Source organism: Rhinolophus hipposideros (genome assembly GCF_964194185.1).
Source record: "Rhinolophus hipposideros genome assembly, chromosome: 1".
Taxonomy (NCBI): domain Eukaryota; kingdom Metazoa; phylum Chordata; class Mammalia; order Chiroptera; family Rhinolophidae; genus Rhinolophus; species Rhinolophus hipposideros.
Window position 1 is genome coordinate 74,385,686 of NC_138047.1, and position 19,867 is coordinate 74,405,552.

General features: G+C 40.5%; 1 protein-coding gene across 2 annotated transcripts; it reads right to left on the reverse strand.

Annotated features, from left to right (window-relative positions):
- Nucleotides 1–12,355: 12,355 nt before the first annotated feature.
- Nucleotides 12,356–17,361, reverse strand: DDIT4L (DNA damage inducible transcript 4 like). Of its 2 annotated transcripts, none has more exons than XM_081047579.1 (3): nucleotides 17,240–17,361; nucleotides 16,227–16,366; nucleotides 12,356–14,477 (listed from the first exon to the last, which is right to left on the reverse strand). In XM_081047579.1, exons 1-3 carry the CDS (start codon nucleotides 17,263–17,265, stop codon nucleotides 13,987–13,989), a joined length of 657 nt encoding a protein of 218 aa, XP_080903705.1. In that variant the 5' UTR covers nucleotides 17,266–17,361; the 3' UTR covers nucleotides 12,356–13,986. The 2 variants fall into 2 exon arrangements, with proteins under 2 accessions (XP_080903705.1, XP_080903706.1); XM_081047580.1 differs by lacking the exon at nucleotides 17,240–17,361 and adding an exon at nucleotides 16,687–16,879.
- Between the last annotated feature and the right edge of the window lie 2,506 nt (nucleotides 17,362–19,867).

A 19,867-nucleotide genomic window follows, 5' to 3' on the forward strand; every position in this document is an offset into this window, starting at 1 on the left:
TAAGGGAATGTAGGCCAAGCTGCACGTCAACAGATTTCTCACGAGAAGGCAGAAATCTGGATTGTGAAGTGCAGGTTTCTGGGCCACTTTGTACAACTGCACAAATTGTGGAAGTACCGCATGCATGGCTGCTTGTCGTGTGGCTATTTGGGAACCCAACAAAAGACTGCCCAAGCGTGAAATCTGACCCATTGGTAGGGAGTTTGCAGCCTCTGGTGTAGACAGTTAGAAAGTTCCCTCTTATTATTGAACTGAGATCTGTTTTTCAATAGCGTGGATGTTACGGTTGTGCTGAACTAATATAATATTCACACATTCACACAACAGTGTTTCAAATATTCGAAGTCAGTTATCGTCTTTCTTTACTAAATTTAGGGTGTAGGGAGTCAATCAAAGAAACTAATTGTTAGAAACTAATTGTTTCTTTCTAATTGTTAGTCTGTTGTGAATGAATGGTAAGGAATGCAGGCTGGCCCCTAGTGTTCACTTCTTTTCATCTGATTGCTGATAATTACTTTAATAATGCATTCTAGAATCCTGTCTTAAGTCAAAGTCAAGATGACTGGTTTGTTGTTTGAAGAGTCTGTCAATCTATGGATTACCCAGGGAAGAGTTCTGAAGGTCTGCCACCTGTGGGCTCCTTCCTGCCAAGTCCCTGAACCTGTGGGAGCCTGGCTGGCAGTGTATGGGTGAGTGGGATCCTAAAATAGTCTGTTCTGACCACACCTGGTGTTGAGAGAATTTGGAGGGAATTTAGCCCCTTGGTGGCTTGATGAGCTTTAGACTATATCCTCTCTCACAAATTCCCTCTCTGTGTGTGTGGCTGGTCTTCATTAGACTGAAAAGGCCATGGTTAAAAACAAGTAGTACAGACTACTAAGTTTGTGCTGGCCTCAGTTCCATCCAAGTGCTATATATACATATTCATTAAATCTTCACAATACGTCTATGAGGCATTAGCCTTGCTTTTACTGACAAGGAAACTGAGCACAAGATACCTACTCAAGACCACACAGTTAATCGGTATTAAAGCAGGGCTTCAAGCCCGGGAGTTTGTTTCCAGGATGTGTTCATCTTTCTTCCTACAGCTCAGTTTAGGTGCCTGGGTCTTCACTACCAGTTTAAATTCCTTCACAGACTGCAGCTGGACTGCAAAAAATACCTATTTTGGCAGAGGCCAGGATCAGCGCTCTGCCTTCTGTCTGGCCCTCAGCTGGCTTGACCTCCCCACATGCTTCATGCCACTTCTACACCAGCCCACGGAGACAGTGACAAGCGCTCTTGGGTATCCTTGCAATGGCCGAGGAAGTCGCATTGCTTGGTGTTGAGCTCCTTGCTCTCCTCCTGTCTTCATCCAATGTTGAACTTGAGGCTCTGCACTCACTGCCTCCTGGACTGTAGAGCTTGGTGTTTTCACTTGGTCCGCTCTACGTTCAATCCTTGACCTGACTTGACTTGACTTTCTAACATTTAATGCCTGGCTGGCCTTGCTTGGGTTTGCAGTTGGATTCTGCAATTTAACAGGGGTGAGACTTTGAACAAGTTAAATATCTCTTCAAGTTTACCCCTTAGCAAAGTGGAAAAATTTTACCTTACTTATTGTATTATGAGGATTAACCAGCAACATACATAAAATGTCTAGTAGTGTCTAACACAAAAGTGTTCAAATGCTATTTATTATAATTGTTATCGGGAAGTAGGAACTGGGTAATTTCCAACTAGACTTTTAAAATCTCAGCTGAGCCTTTATCCTAAGCTTCAGATAGTTGCCCAGGAAAAGATAAAAACACTTGTTACAATCTTTGAATAGCTGGCAATTCCAAGTTTAAACAACTGGGCCCTATGTTGTCCTTACCTATGGGAACAATTGACGAAATGTAAATTTATCAAAAATAATCAATTAGAATGATTGTTTACAACATATATGCAATGAAAGAAACATAATAATTTTATTATGCATTAATTTATTCAAACTGTCATTTTATTTAAAAAATTCTGACATGATTACATTTGTTCATCTGATTTTTTTTCCAGCTTTGTGCTACAACCGATCTTTTGTCAAAAGTTCAAACCTGACTTAAAAAGAAACCTATTTATTACTTTTTTATCATCAAGGAATATTTAGAAAATATGGAAAGGTATAAAAAGAGAAGTAAAGATTACCTATAATTGCACAAACCAGAGATAAAAGCACATAACATTTTGGTATATATCCTTCTAGTTTTTTTTTTCTTTGTAAATATACAGTAAAGTAAATAAGGATGTTGTAATAGGAAATAGAGTTAAGAATTTCCTAAATTGTTGAATTGTCTGTAAAAAACAAATTTCAAATCCTAGTACATAAATCCCATCTTATGGGCATATGGCTATATCATAATTTAACAAGTTACCTGATAAAATTCCAATTGTTACTTCTATAAAATTGATATCTTTAAAGGATATAGCTTTTTCTTTTTCCTTTTAGTACCTGAACCCCCTTTCTATTATTAGAAGTCTCCCCCCACTATACAAGGTGAAAGGTACATCCAATAATTGATTTTCCAGCCATCCTTGCAGCTAGTATGTGGACTCCCTTTACCTTGAATAGAAGGATAGAGTGCTGAAAAAGTGGGGCTGTGCAGAATTCATATGTGCAGAAGGGTGGCAGCCAGTTTCCCATGTGGACATTGACAGTGGTGCCAGCAGCATCCTTAGGGATACTTACAACGAAGTCACTGAGTTAGGAAGTATCCTTATTTAAATATTCCCTTAGAAAGAATAATTTAACTCACATTCCTGCAGCCATGAGCATACCCAGTCTAAGTTCTTTGCTTTTAGAACATGTGTTCCCATTACATATATTACCTCAAAAGCTATTGTTAAATAGTTCGGGAGAGATGTGGATATAATGTGGAATTTGGTTGGACATAAGCAATTTCACCACAGTTGCCAACAAGTAACAAAAACTGAGTGTGGGTTATATTAACACAGTGAGAGGCTTCAAGTGACAGAAGAATACAGTGCTGTGATGGGGCCCATTCACATTTTTTTTATTGTTGTAGCTTTTTGTTTGTTTGTTTAATTAAGATTGTTATTGTTTTTGTTACAGTGTTTCCCTGAAAATAAGACTTAGCCGGACAATCAGCTCTAATGTATATTTTGGAGCAAAAATTAATGTAAGACCGGGTCTTATATAAGATAAGACCTGGTCTTATATAAAACAGGGTCTTATTTTACTATAAGAATTAATATACTTACTATAATTTACTATAATTAATGTAATTTACCATAAAAATTAATATAAGTAAAATAAGACTGGGTCTTATATTAATTTTTGCTTCAAAAGACGCATTAGAGCTGATTGTCTGGCTGCGTCTTATTTTCGGGGAAACACAGTAGTATTCTGGTTACAGCAACACACAGGTTTGAATGGCCTTCCCTAATCCTATTTTTCCTGTGAACAGTGGTATTTTTAGAATGCAGTTCAGCAAAAAAGGAGGTTTCTTAGGAATGCTACATTGGGCTAGAGAAGAAGCATGGGGACTTCCCTCACTTGTCCAGTCATAAAATCCAAAAGCAACTTGTTGCACATACAGATTTCATAATACCCTGCAAATTCCAAATCTCCAAGGATGGCTCTGATTATCTGTTCACAGGAAATTCAGGTGAATCCTACATTATACAAGTGAGGGCAACTCTGCTGTAGGGACGGAGCCCCAGAGAGCAGTTTCCAGGCTCTCAACTTCATGTGGAAAGGTGCTGGCTCGGGTAGTAGATGGCCGGCAGCTGTAACTAGTTGGCCATCAGCTGTAACTAGTTGGCCGTCAGCTGTAACCATTAGCCATTAGCCAGTAGTATAACTGCCGTGGCTATGCCTGCCGTGGCTATGCTAGCAAGCACGGATTGCGGCTAGCAAATGCGATTAGCAAGTGGATTGTAGTTGCGGATTGTGTTGATCCTACTTCCTGTGTCTAGCCTGGCCACCAGAGAGACTGGGGTGCAGGAAGACCCCTCTTTGGTGTACTGGAGGATGTTTGCTTTTGTGTCTCGACCAGCTGCCATCAAGAATATAGTGGTATGACTCTCCTATCTATGGCTCTGTTCGTATTCCTTTTTGGCCTCATCATATCCTACATTCTTGAGCAGAGAGCAAGATCTGAGTCCCTGTGTGGGGACAGAGCCCCAGAAAGCAGTTCCCAGGCTCTCAGCCTCACATAGAAAGGTGCTGGCTCGGGTAGTAAATGGCCATCAACTGTGATCAGATGGCCATCAGTTGAGGCTAGTTGGCCATCAGCTGTAACCCGTAAGCCATTGGCCACTAATATAACTGCTGTGGCTACACTAGCAGAAAAGAATGGGGGCTAGCAAGAAGATGGTGGCTGAGCTAGCAAGAGTGGATTGCAGCTAGCATGGCGGAGTGCAGGTCACAGATTGCAGAGAAGTGGACAGCAGGTTGCAGATAGTGTGGCTCCTGCTTCCTGTTCCTCCAACCCAGCCGCCAGCGAAAATATAGTGGTATGACTCCCCTACCTATGTCTCCGTGGGTGTTCCTTTTTGGCCTCACCATGTCCTGCATTCTTATGTGGGGAGCGTGAGCTGAGACCGCGCAGGCTGCCTCTCACGACAAATGGCGCAGCGAGCAGGGTCCCCTGCATGACACCCTGCATTGCATCTACCCTACCGTGGCTGCGGGTAGTCCTTCTGCCCGCCACTCCCCCCACATTAACACAGTATTACCTTCAATTAAAGGCACCTTTAAAAAATAATAACAACTATACCACTGTTGTGATTTAAATTGTCCTGTTCTGTAGGATCCTCCACACTGTCTGGTTTTATTTGCAACAGTCCTTTTAAGGCAAATGTGGTGACAGACAGGAGTGCAGTTTCTAGGCTCTTGCCCTCACGTCGAAAGGTGCTCACTTGGGTAGTATATGGCCATCAACTGTGATTGGATGGCCATCAGCTGTGGCTAGTTGGCTGTCATCTGTAACCAGTGAGATATTGGCCACTAATATAACTGCCATGGCTATGTTAGCAGCAAATGGGGGCTAGCAAGAAGATGGTGGCTGAGCTAGCAAGTGGCAGAGTGTGGATTGTGGATTGCAGAGAGGCAGATTGCAGTTAGCAAGTGAGGTTGGTTGGCAGAGACAAGTGGACAGCAGGTTGCGGATCGTGTGGCTCCTGCTTCCTGTGTCTCCAAACCAACTGCCAGCAAGACTATAGTCATATATAGACTTCCCTATCTATGGTTCCGTGGGTGTTCCTTTTTGTCCTCACCATGTCCTGCGTTCTTATGTGGGGAGCGGGACCAGAGACCCCACCTGACATCCTGCATGACAGCAAATCTTCTCAGACATCATTTCATCTACTGATCACACTAATGATGTCCATCACACCAATGATGAATGTCGTGCAGGAGACCCTGGTCACTGCGCGCCATGTGTCATGCGAGGTGGCATGTGGGGCCTCTAGTCCTGCTCCCCACATAAGAATGTAGGATATGGCTAGGCCAGAAAGGAACACCCATGGAACCATAGGTAGAGGATTCATACCACTATAGTCTCACTGGAAGCTCGATCCATACAACCTGCAACCCACTGTCTGCTTCTCTGCCTGCCAACCAACCAACTGACCAAACAACACAGCCGCAGCAGTTATATCAGTGGCTAATTGGCTAACTGGTTACAGCTGATGTCCAACTAGCCACAGCTGACGGCCATTTACTACCCGAGCCAGCACCTTTCCACGTGAGGCTGAGAGCCTGGAAACTGCTCTCTGGGACTCTGTCCCCATAATGAACGCAAGCAGGCTGTGTGAAGTGTCTGCTCATATTTCTATTGTATGGTATATTATCAAATATGAAACAATAACAAAAGCTTTCTCTTTAAATTATACAGACAGGCTAAGTGAATTTTTAAACTGCTTTGTAAATACTAAGTGCAAATCTTGTGAATATGAGGCTAAGATGTAGGATAGAATAAATACAGGTGATGGGGGAAGGGTACTTGTCAGTGGAAGCTATAAATGAAATTAAACAGAAGGCTACCTTATATTTAGAGGTAGTTTCTGTTTGTTTGTTTTAGCATTATTTGTTTTCTTAATTTTTAAAAGAGCAAAGTTTATTTTGTGTATTTTTCCTAGTTGAGATAATTTTTTAAAAGAGGTTTAGTCCTAAATTTTTAAAAGAGGGAACTTTATTTTGTGTATTTTTCCTAGTTGAGCTAAAGTATAGAATAAATACAATATAAAACTGTCATAAAATATTTTATTTGTAAATGGTGTAAGTTGTTGCAATACTCTGTAAACTCAGAGTAATAAAGATAAACCAACTCGTAATAACAATGCTTGAATTCGAGAAATATTTTTCTTCCATAACAGCCTTGTTCATTGCTCTTCTAGTTACATCTCTGAGGCTGGAAACCTCATAGTTTATATTACATTCAATTAGATGTATTTTTTGCTTAGTAAAGAAAAAAGCAATAAGAATTAGTTGTTTTAAATTAATAACATTCCACTCTTTCTCATGATTTATATGTTGATGAAAGGATTTGAATGCATAGTAGTTTGAGTTGACTGTCATGAACTAAAGCAATACTCCTCAGGGCTTTGAATGAAGAGGCAGCTTTGAACTTAGGCTGTCATAGTGCACACCAGTATTGGTGTAACTCCAGCAATAAAGTACTCTTCGCCCCCACAGGAACTGGAAGAAGCCATCTGGTATGGTGCTGTACACAGTAATGTTATTTTGGGTCTTTATTTCAACTGGGCCCCCTCATATTTGGAGAACTGATTATAAAAAAAGTGGTTTTCTTGTGATCTGGCTATTTTTCGTCACACCTAAGATCCTAAGTGGAGAAGTCTAGGGCATGCAACAGTTTCTAGAGCTAGTACTGTCATTTAGGGAGTTATTCTTACGTCATTTTCAGTGAATCAGGTCAGAATTTTTCGGCTGTTCTCTCCACCTACTACAAATACATTAGACCCTACCAAAGCCCTTTCACTGGTAAACACTCCCTTCATTTAATTATAGACACATGACATGTTAGTTAGATTTGGGTTTAGTATATCAGAATTATTCTACATGAGCCTGAGAACACAGTAATGTAAGCTGCCCTTTGAGATTGAGGCAGAGTTAAGACAGAAACTCTGATAATTTAGAATTTAAAACAGTTTTAGATTTCTTCCTTTTCCACATTTCAACCAAACTTTAACTTCTCATTTTCACCTTTCTACATTAGCCTTAAAATAATCAGTTGTTATAATGGATACACCACCGTTCACCATCCAGGTTAGGGGCACTCATTCTTTCAGCTGCTGGGAATGTTGATGGTGACAACTTTCAGTCGAGACCCTCTCCAGTAGTTGTCCTTATCTAAAGCCACGCCCCATTTTTTGGAGGCGGACATTCTAATAAACAGTCACAGTCTTCCACTTAGGTTCCTGAACCAGAGTCCTGGTCCAAGTCCAGCTTAAAGTGTATATATTGGACTCATGGATGCAATTAGTGGTCATTTTCTTGGTCCCCAAATGTATAATTCTAATGGAGACATTTGGTAGTTGGCAGAACATATTGGTGCTTTGGCTTATAGGTTAAGAACTACTATAGAGTGAACAGGCAGGAGTAAAAGGACAAGTGAAGAAACCATGGTGACCAGGAGCTAAGGACACAGTGACCAGGCTCTTAGAACTCTCAGCAATGATGGTCTGGGTCACCCCACTAGTAATTCAGATGGCCAGGGGATAACAGAAGAATCAAGAATGTTTGTAGAGAAGGGAATGATGCTCAGTTATGGCATTGGGATCACTTGCAGTGGCAGGGCTGTAGTTTGTCCCACTAACCTTCCTCTATCAGTTTCTCCAGGAAAAGAGACCAGACAGAATTCTGTAAGAGCTGGACCCAGAATTGATTACATGACACAAGTAGATCTGAATGGCACAAGTGATAAACAGGGGTGATTGCTGCAATATGTCACTCAGATCCCTTCTTCACATCTGAGGCTGGCATCACCCAAACTCTTAGAAGTGATGGCTGACAGCGCACTGCTGAGTAAGGAATTGCCTTCAGCTCAAGGGAGCTGCCTTGTTCACACACACACCTATCCCAGGCAGCTAGTTTCTAACGAGTGGTCAGTGAGGGAAGGAATAAAGGTCAAACCTTCTTGCCTCAGGGGAAATAATTCTGAAGGGTGTTCTAACTCCAGAGCTCCCTGAGAGTCTATGTGAGGCCTTCCTGTGTGACAGTATCAACTATTCAACTATTTACACAGTTCTACTTCTTTCTCATTTCCACAAGAGTTGATCAAAAGGGCATTAACTTACTTGCTGCTTGCAAATCTCCATCTTAAGACTATTTCCAGGGACCTCCATTTAAAGCAGTTATTAAAACAGAAATGATGCCAGATACAAAATCTGTGGCTGCTAATCTTATGGAAGTTTCTATACATTCTCTCCTTACTTATTTTGGGTGATGATGTTACTGTCTACATTAAACAAGCAGCAGAAAAACCAAAACACCAGAAGTTCACTGATACTGTCCTTTTTCTCTTCCTTGTATCCAGGCACCAGTGCCAGGTTATTTTTCTTTGTAATGACTCTTGAACAAATTATTATCATCATTATTATATTTATTACAAATTGTATTTTCTCTAGTTCAGACTCTTCTCCGCTCCCACCTAGGCTATTTCAATTGGTTTGTGTCCCCCCAAATTTCATGTGTTGAAGTCCTAACCCTCAGTACCTCAGCAAGTGACTGTGTTTAGAGATAGGGTCTTTGAAGAGATAATTAAGTTAAAATGAGCTGATTGGGTGGGCCCCAATTCAATATGACTGGTATCCTGATAAGAAGAGGAGGTTTGGACACAAACAGTACAGAGGGAAGACAATGTGAAGACCAAGGGAGAAGACAACCATCCACAGCCAAGGAGAGAGGTCTCAGAAGAAACCAATCCTACCGAGACCTTGATTTCAAATTTCCAGCCACCAGAACTGTGAGGAAATTAATTTCTGTTCTTTAAGCCACCCAATCTGTGATACCTTGCTAAGGCAGCTTGCTAAGACTAATATACCTAGGTAACAAGTCCTTTTGCCAATTAGGTTGTTTTCAGTCCTTTGATTTCAACAATATTGAAAGAAAATCTAATGGAATGATTAGTATATTGATTATTTAAAATAGTATTTTGGTGATATTTATGTGATTTTGGCATAAATCTTGAAAGTAGCTCAAATATTGATAATTTGATATAATAACCAAATTGCCTTGATTCCCATCTACTTACTGATATGAAGAATATATTTTCTCAGAGTTTACCTCTATGGAAACAAAAAATAGGAATGATGCTTAATCCTCTAACGCTAGTGAAAAACAATATTTATCTACAGATTAACTAAGTCATCTTACTAAGGGATGATATTTTGTGCTGAATAATTTTAAAAAGTTCAAAACATTTAATGTTGTTTTCATCGTGTATTTTTATTTTTAAAGTTAATTCAGTCAAAAAATTAAAATAGCCATATGATCACAGGAAAATTTTTTAAAATGTAATTTTAATTTATAATCTTGTCTTTGTTATAGAAAACAAATATTAACAAAAGACTTGCAAGCTTAAACATAACATGAAGGTAAAATTCAGTGTAAACCTAGACTTTAAGCAGATACAGGAAAAAAAAAGTAACACTGAAAACTTTATTGTTGGAGACCTTATTTTAGTGTTTCCTAAATAAATATTGGTGTTAAATTACTATGCTATTTACATTCCATTGGAAACATTTAACAAAGTGATGTAATCATTTTATTAAAAAAGATCAGCATTTACCACACACTAGAACTTATATCATTTACAGCTTTTTAAAATTAGGGTGAAAATTTTGAACAGCAATTTAAAAATATGGCAGAGGGTGTACTTTTAAAAAATTCTTTTAGATACTTAACAAGCAAGAAACTTTGAAGGACAGTGGTCTAGGTTTGATAACAAAAAATGGAATTAATGCCAGACTGAATAGATACACATATATGCATGTTGCAGTTTTTTCCATGTCCTTACCAACATTTGAATGATCAGATTTTAAACTTTTTTTTACTAGTATGGATGTGTATACCTTTATCTTGCGCTTTTAATTTGCATTTCCCCAATTACTAGTTAGATTGAACATCTTTTCATATGTTTATCAGCCACATGAATTTCCTTTTCTGTAAAGGTCCTTTCAAGCTTTTGCCAATATTTTTTCTTTGGGGTTGTTTGTGTTTCTCTAATTCCTTTGAAGGAATTCTTAACATATTTTGGTTACTAACTCTTTTTCAGTTATATGTAGAAGATGATTTCTTTTGGTTCATGACTTGCATTTTTATTCTCTTTATAGTGTTATGTGATAAACAGAAGGTTCAGTCATTCTTTGTATCATACTTAAAAAATCTTTCCCTACATCAAAATCATAAAAACTGTTTCTCTTGTAAAAGTTTCCCTTGCACATTTAAGAATTTTATCAACCTGTAATTGATTTTTATGTTTGATGTATATGCATCAAATTTCATTTTTTCCATGTAGATCAATGATTATTATAGCACCAATTATTGGAAACACCATTCTTTACCCATTATCTAAAGTGCCACCTCTGCTATAAATCAATTTCCATATATGTATAGGTCTGTGTCTGGGCTCTTTATTGTTTCATAGACTAACTCGTCCCTTCCCGTGTGGTAGAAACAGTTCATCAAACCCATTTCTTCCTAGGCACACCTTTCGACCACATTTCTGAGCTCCTCTTGCAGTTGAATGGGGCCATGTGACTGAATTCTACATGGAGTGTAGACAGAAGTCACATGCATCACTTCTACACTGGACCCCCTAAGTTCCCCATATGATCCTTCAGTCTCTCTTCTCGTCTGTGGCAGCCACAGAGGATCCAGTGGAGTATTATGAGTACAGAATCAATGGCCGAGTTTAGACAGCAGACAGTGTTCTGAATATCTGCATGATGGTTCTCCAGCTTAGCACTCACTGTACTGCTCCCTCCTCATCTGCCACCAACATACCTTGGACTTTTGCTATTATCATTTGTTAAACCAATACAGATCGTTGAGAACTGAGTGTAATACTAGACCTAAGATTTTTATACTTGTACATCCTTCCAATATGCAAATGGGAAAACTGTCAATAGTGCACCGTGAAGCTGACTCCATGAGGATATAGATTATGTCATTGGAGAAAAAGATTCAAGAGATTGAACCCATTACTATAAAGTACTATCTATTAATAAGAGGAAAAAAAGATATCTTGTTTCTTCAGGAGGCCATCACACACTCTAGCTAACACAGCTAACGTTATTCCCTAGTGTGATAGCTGGGACAAAGACCACATCTTTTTATGAAGGTACATGAAAAAGTAACCAGGGCAATTGCAGAAGATAGGCATGAAAGTTCCAGGATTGACATGCATGTCTTTTAAATATTTGGACTTTTTATTATTCTAAGCACAGCTCTGCTCCAGTGAATGGGGAATACTGTCAGTACTGAAGTGTCCTCATTTTTTTCCCACCTGAAAAGAAACCACATTAAAAATCTTTCTTTAGATTTAGGGGCAAATGTTTCTGACATCGATTTTGCACACTTTTGGTGATGTGGATATGATCTCTGCGTTGCCTTGTGCTTTTGGAGGCAGCAGGGTGAGCACAGTCCTTGCACGTGGCTTGGTTTTATACGTTGGATCTGCTGCATAACTTGGTGACTTTGGGCAAGTTACTTAAACTCAGTGTCTGGTCATTTATAAAATGGAGATGACAGTAGTCTCATTTCATAGGGCCTGGTGAGGACTAAATGAGATAATTTGTGTAAAGCACCTGGAACAGTGCCTAGCACTTAGCAAGTCTTACTAAATGTGGGTTATATAGTGAGAGAAATCTGAGCTAATGACCATAAATTTGAGGAACTGGAAAAAACAGGTAAAGAAAGATTAAAAATTCAACTTGATGAATAATAGTGATGTTAGAAAGATATGTTGTTCAAATAGGATATTCTGATAAAAACAAAAATGTACACTGATCTCACCATTTGATATATCTGCATTTGGTCATTAGGAAAAAAAACAAAAACAGAAAAAACCTTTACATAATGGGTTTTTGTTTTTTAAAGGCGATTGCCAAAGGAGCTTAAATTATTATCTTCCTATAAAACGTATTACTGTATTTGAAAAATTATGGAGCAAGTCACCTTTTATAGATACATAAGCACATGCAATACATATAATTGGGATATTATATGAAGGGTACAAACAGCCTTTGTCAAAAAGGGGATAACTGCTTTGTCATCTTCCCTCAAATATTGTCAAATATATTTCAGGGTGATCATTGCATAAACTCAGAAAAGACAGAGGACAAGAAAATTAAAAATATATGATGCTTTATTGTCAAAAATAGACAAACTTTAATTTCCTTTAACAGGAATATTAATTTAAGAGTCTCCATAAGGCATTACCGTTTTGTGAGCATAAAAGACAAGAGAGTCAAAGACAACTGTTAGAGGAATAAGGACATTTGTACACCCATGCCAGGGAAGCCTGGCCCACAGAATCAGTGACCTTTAGAGACCTGACTAATAATAGACATGCAAAACAAGGTTGACTTATCCTGGCGCAGTCCTAGAGATAGATGGCTTTGTGATTTGAACAGTGAAGTTTTAGGTCCTTTATGGGATCAGTAACATGATCCCACACCCACTTTAGAGCTACACCAGGATGAAGCCATAGGTCCCCCCCATCCTGGCCTCAGGTATGTAAAGTGGTGCTAATAGCTTGGTCAAAAGATCTGAATAAGCTCTTTATCCATGACCTACAGCAAAGATGTGAAAGCCTTGTGGAAATAAACATTGTAGTCCTGGAGGTTACATTATCTCATTAACATAAGAAAGGATAATGATCTAGGTAGTAGGAACAACAACAACAAAAAAATAAGGCCTTTATTGTTCCCTCTGGGGCCAAAGCAAACTTTGTGATAGGTCCATCTTAATAATGAAAACTGATGTTGTGCAGTTATCTCCTTTGAAGATTTGGGTAAAGGAGAGATAAACTCGAGTTCCCAGGAAAGGCTAGGGAGAACAAGGACTGGTGAAAGGGTACATTTGGGATTAAGCACATGTAAGTGAAAAGAAGCTAGATTACCAAATGAATGAGAAAGAAGCAGGATCTGAGAATTCGTTACCCATCTCCATAAGCATTCACCATTCACTCAATGGGAAGAGTAATCAACTACATGCAAAAAAACAGTTCAATATTTTCCATGTTTCTAGTTTAAAGATAACATTAAATACTTGAGAACTACAAAATCTGAGCTTATATTGTATCATAAAGTTATTTAAAACAATATTGTTACTAAAATGTCAGCTTGAGCTCCTGCCACCTCTTCAAAACAGAAGGTTGGAGAGGATGCAAAGAAACAGTGAAATAGTTTTTTTCTCCGTGTGATATTCTTAATCACTTTGCATGAGGTTAAGTTTTAATTATGCTCACCCACTTAATTCTATCCTTCTGTATAAGAATTCTTCAAATTTGAGTAGCAGCAGCAAATTGGTGATGTGGGCTTCTGGATGTTTGGACGGACTAAGCAACATTCTGTGAGATTATGTTATTGAAAGAATCACTCTGAAAACTTACAGAAAAAAAAGCCATATGAAAATCAAACTAAGTTTGCTTAATAGTCTATTTGCAAGACTACCTGGAAAAGTTTGTGGGAATCAAATATAAAACTAAAGTGGACTGCTTCTTCTCTTCTTTATTCCATTCCATTCCATAAAAAATGTGACATATGCAGACAATGTACACTCTCTTGGATCACTTCTCAAAAGCCACAAAATGAGACCTTTTGTTGGGGTTGCTGTCTACATGAAACACCCAGGGGAGATGAACCTGATTTGGGGTTTGTTTGAGAGCAGGCAGGGCAAAACTACAATGACCGTAACTGAGCAGCTGCAGAGTTTTATCACCCAATCATAAAAAAAATCCCTTTTTAAATGTTTCCCTTTTAGCACTCTTCAATGACTGTTGTTCCAATCAAGGAGTAAAGCTTTTTCTTAACAAGTCGAAATCCTGAGCTTAGGATCAGAGTTCGTCTGAGGCTGGATGAGAAGCGACCTCGACTAAAGAAAAAGTCCCTCAAACTGGTCCACGAACAGTTTTCCTTCTTAAACACGAGAGTAAGCTCAAAAGTGGGCACCACACTAGAGTCACACACAATCTTATCCAGCTTTATACATACATTTTCAACTTCTATGTTCACGTGCATGACACAACCTCGTAAGCCACAGGGCTCCGTGGATGAGAGCCGAAGGACGTCCTGAGCAATTCTCTGGGTCAGTTTCTCAGGAACAAGGACTTTTGAGCAACCTAGTTTGGTTTGCTTCGATTTGGACAGACAGTTCTCTAGCATTTTAACCAAACTCTGGCAAGTTGTCTCCTCAAATATGACCTCATTGAGGTTGGGTTCAGGAACAACATAATCCCAGTAGTCAAAATCTGTAGAAAATAGAAGTTTAAAATTAAAAGAAATCCAGGAGCAGGAAAAGCACACCAAGATAGCAACATTGGTTATTTCTAGGAGTCAGCTGATCTCACTTTGCTGTTAACTAGTGGAGTAATAGGGCAAGTCATTTAACCTCTGAGACTGAAAGTTGATGAAATAAAGGTTTCAGATAGGATATAACCATTTTTCTTTATGTATGCATACACACAAGCTTGAAGACTATGCATCAAAAATCTATTTATAGTTATCCTACATTACTACTGATTTTTTTTTCTTGCTCCCTTATTTGCTTATGAGGGTTTTCTATTTGTCTTACAGAGAATATGCATTACTTCTGGAATAACAACATTTATACTTTTTTTGACTAAGGTACTGTTATCTTCTAACCATAAAATCATATGAATTTATTATTATAAAATAACACATTTTTGCTCTTGTTCTTATGTGAAGAATTTAATATTAATCTGAGGAGCTATATTAAATATCAAATTTGTTTCTTTCTTTAAAAGTCTTTACTGGAATGGCCTGTAGATGCCAATTTTAGCTTCAACCTCTTTGATTAAAAATTGCTCAAAGAAGACCTTTGAGGTCCAGGAGGATATTTTTAACTGGCTGGGTAGTTTTCCATAGCCAAGCAAAACAAAATAATCCTAGGAAAACAAAATTAGATTTGCGCAAAGGAAAAGAGATAGCTCTGCATTTGGTCACCTACCTTCCAAATTAATCCCACCACTTGGCAAGATGCCACACACACAGTCAACTAAGCAGGCACAGCCAGACGCCCTGAGGGCTCCCTTCCTTAAGCCTACTTCACCCTCAGAGGCTGCTGTGGTTTCCTCTCTCCACAGCATGTACTCAGTGAGATCATTTTTTAAAAATAACTAAATGAAACAAATGCACTCCAAATTATAAGGTTCCATAGTTTATCTATGTTGAAGATGAAGTAGTTTAGAGCTATGGCCTATAAAATTAGATCATCAACCACTCCGCCTTCTAAATGAAGAAGGCCCAAAGATCTTAAGCGATTTGTCTGTGCCCCCACAGCTCCTCGGTGGCAGAGCTGTGTGTTAACTTAGAAAGTGCTGTTGAAAATTGCAAATGACAGTATTCCCAGCATCACTGCTGCTTTAAAGTTTTCTTCTGACATTAAAAATGGAATATTGGGTATATCCACAAATAGAATACTACTCAGCAATTAAAAAGAACACATACTGATATAAGCAACATCATGGAAGGGTCTCGAAATAATTGGGTGGCAGGAAAAATCCAGATACAAGAGTACATGTTATGATTCCATTTACATGAACCTAGAGGGGAAAGTAAACAGAGAGAGGGAAAGTGGGGAATTGACGGCAAATGGGTACATGGAAATTTAGGGGGAGGGGTCATAGTAGTGGTTACCGGAGTGATTACATTTGTTAAAACACACATAACTGTACACTTAAAATTTACCAAAACTTCACAACCATGTAGAGTAAGGAACCTATATAACTTTTCATCCCAAAGAGTCTATTAGTAGCAGACTAGACGGATTCAGCCCTCGGTATTTTATTTTTTGCTACTTTTGTTTCTCACTATCATGGACAGAAGTTACTAGAAAGTTTGGAAAGGAGTTTCCTCAGGTGGATTTTGTCGCACCTCCATTGAAGAAAAGGGCGACACCATACGGCCGCCAATCCGATCCCATCCATCGAAGGGCTCAACCTTTGGAAAGGAGAGAGGCCGGCAGCTGGGAAACTCACCAGTTAGCAGGTTCCCCGGCTGGAAGCCGTGGTCCAGCAACTCGGACGTGCTGCCAGGGTTCTTACCGCTCAAACTGCCAGTGGCAACCATGGTCAACGGCTCGGTTTCCCTCGCGGAGCGGAACGGTCTTTCCGGGGCGCTGGAAAAAGCAAGAAACAAGAACAGATTTGCAAGAGCAGGCAAGACGTGTGGAGGCTCCTAAACTGCCCCGAGTCCCCGGAGCGAACTAGCTGAGGCACTCATTTTCTAAAGGGAAGGAACCCGCCCCTGCAGCTCAACTTTACCAAAGCCTCGGGAGCGGTGGGGCCAACTAAAGGCTCAACCTGAAACTCATTCAAAGTTCGCACAACTTGGAGCCCACTTGCCACGCGGAGCTCATCCCGGCAGCCCTGGCCAGGGCCCCCCCCCCGCCCCCGCCCCCGCCCCCGCTGCCTTCCTCCAGGCCGCCTCCTCGCTCACCTGCCGGGAGGAGTTGGCTGGGGCGGACGCGCTCTCCGGCAAGGCTGCGGCGTAAACCGAGCAAGGACCTGTCCTCTGAAGCCCCTTCCCTCTGGGGCTCAGGGACCTGCAGACCCCAGCAGTAATCCGCACCCTTCTTCACCCAGCGCAGCCAGCACGGGCCCCACGGAGCTGCATCGCCTCCCGGGCAGCCAGCACTTTATAGGCCCAGCCTGCTCACCCGGCCCGCCCACCTGCACCGCCCGCCCTGGCCGGGCGCGCCGCCCCTCCCCGGGTCGGGTCGCATTGCAACCCCAACACTTCCAGCCTCCGAAAGCCAGCTGCTGGGTGTTGAGGATAAGCTTGCGGTACTGTTGGTACCTGCTCTTTCCAGGGTGGGCCACCGTGACCACCGTTCCGGGTGCGCGACTGGCCCGAAACTGACCACTCCCCTTCACCACCAACCTGGACGCTTTGATGCGACCCCTCCCCCAGCGCGCCCGCTCTGCTGCTGCTTTTTTTTGCAAAGATTCTGTCCCGGGCAGCGGGAAGCTGTCCGCCCTTTGTCTCTTACCCTGACTTAAGACGTTGCTGTGTCATACCGAACACTTTGCTTAACTCTGTTTCGATGTGCAATGAGCATTATTTATGCACCTAGTTCTGGCTTCTAACCGAGTCAACTCTACTCTGTGTCCCAGGGGATCTATGTCCTCTCCTGAACGCGGTGAGATCTAGCTTTCCTTTCCGGCACCGAAGACTCTCCAGCATTTTGGGAAGGGTCTTCAACGTCCACTGCACTCCAGGGCTCCTGGCACCCTACTTGGTGTTTCATTTGTGACTAAAGCGCTTTCTCCGCGAGAAGGATGAGCCTGGTACTCTTCTAATTAGACCTGGCTCCGGAGCGCCTGGCGCTTGAATGAAGGGGAGTTTGCCAAGAAACTAAACAAAACCATTAGTGGGATCTCAGCTGCCGCCTCACCCGCCGGATCACTGGGAGCAATTGTCATTCCCGGAGGCAGAAGTTCCCGGCGAGCCCTGTCAGAAGGAGGAACTTGGGCTTGAGCGGTCTAGAAGGGGCTTGGGGCAATGAAAATACAGTTTTAAAATCGGTTAGGGATAATCCTTGTGGGGCTTGATGCTTGCAGTCCTCAACAAGAGTGCACAGAGGGACAAACTAGCCGAGGAAAGAGTCAATATGCTTGCCCAACCCATAAACAAGAAGCTAAACTTCTGTTTTCTTACAAAGTTTCTAAGCCACTTCTTTCCCTCTTTGGGTGTGCCAATAGATGATCGGTTCAGAGTGGTCCTTCCCAATGACAGTGGTGGGTCTGGGGAAGGAAGGGGCGGGATGCCTGGAGGGAGAAGGCTCAGAACGGTGGGAGGTTGGAGTGTTGGCTCCCGGTCCTCTAGGATTACTTTGTTACTCATACGAGGATCTGCAGGTTAGGGCCCTGAAAGGCAAGTTCAGCTGTCCGGGCTAAAAACTCAATGAGAAAAACAACAGAAGGGGTAAGGAGGGTGTGAGAAACAGATCAGTGGGAGGACATTCCGAGGCAGAGCAGCAGAAATTAAAGCCAAGTTGACAGTCCATTTTTAACTGGACTCAGACAGCTGTACTGCCTGAAGGTCAGGGGAGCCAAGGAAGGAGATGCTGATAGCTTGATCTTTGAAAGCAGATTTCCACTTCTATTTCAATACTTGAAAAGTGGAAAATAAACAAGCCCATTTAAGCCGATTAAAAAGCAGTTCTAGGGGCCAGTGTGTTCAGGACCAATGGATTTGTGCCTCTTGTCAGGTCTCAGAAGCCAGCTGCCTGGCAGTGGGAAGGAGGGTGGCTGGGTGCAGGCCACAGAGCCTCCTTTCCTTATCTGAGGGGCAGTATTAATGAGGAGCCTCTTACCTGCCTCCAAGGAGATTTATTAGGGTTAATAATTTAGGATTAATGAGTGGGCTGAACCTACACTAGTGAAATAAAGAAATTGCCCATTTCTATTTCCTTAGGGTTTTTAGGCGTAACTCTTAAATTAAGTACTCCCAAAGAGCCAGAAAGATTCTTAGACCTTTAGAAAGCAGCAGTTACTCTCAGGTCACCTAACTGAAAATTTTCAAAGCCCTTTGGGATTTTGCTGCAAAAAATAATTTCCCTATGTTACAAAAGACTTCAAATAGTGTCTTTTTTTTTCTTTTTTTTGGCTGAATGCGCCTTGCTTTCAGGAGGAATTATAAGCCATAAAAAACGACTGATGTAGAACACATACCTGGAATAATTAGTGGAGATTATCTGTTTTTTATTTTATTTTTATTTTTATTGGGGAATATTGGGGAACAGTGTGTTTCTCCAGGGAGTTGTCCTTCAATCTAGTTGTGGAGGGCACAGCTCACTGGCCCATGTGGGAATTGAACCGGCAACCCTGTTCAGATCTCGTGCTCTAACTGAGCCATCTGGCCACCCTGAGATTGTCTGTTTTTTATCTACTTAAAAAGGGTAAAAAATCCATTCTATTACAATTGGCTTGCATCTTTGAAGTTTAAACAAACAGCTGATTTTCAAAAAAGGAACAGAACAGCATTAGGGAAAACTAAGTGCCATCATAGTATTGTCATGAGATGACACACTTAGTCTATAAGATTTTTTAATGTTGTGGATACAGTTGATTATTTATAACTGAAAGTTCATCATATTGGTGTACTTCAGGTATTCATCAGGTGCAGTGATGAAGCACATTTCATTGCTATTTTATTATATCCTCTATTGTTAACACTTTAAAAATAGTTTATGAAGGTGCTTACTTGGAAATAATAGTTGTATATAAAGAGAAAATATAATTGATTAAATAATTTGATTGTCTTTCATACACCAATATAACAAACTACCAAAATCATAAGCATCCTTGCTTTTTTCTTACTGTAATTTACTCATCCACCTTCTTGCAAAAAAGAAATAGCAGTAATGAATGACAACAATATGTTCATCTGATATACATGCAAGTATTTAATTTCCAGGCCCCCTTATGTATAAAATAGTATTATAATATCATTGCTTACAGGAAATATAAATTCAGAATAGCAGGGATATTGCAAAAACCAAAACAAAAAACAAATGTGGTGTTTTAATGTATTATTATAGGAAATACTATGTGTCTTGTGTATTAGTGATTTAGAGTGTTGAATATTTATTACATGTTTCACCAGCCAATTTTCT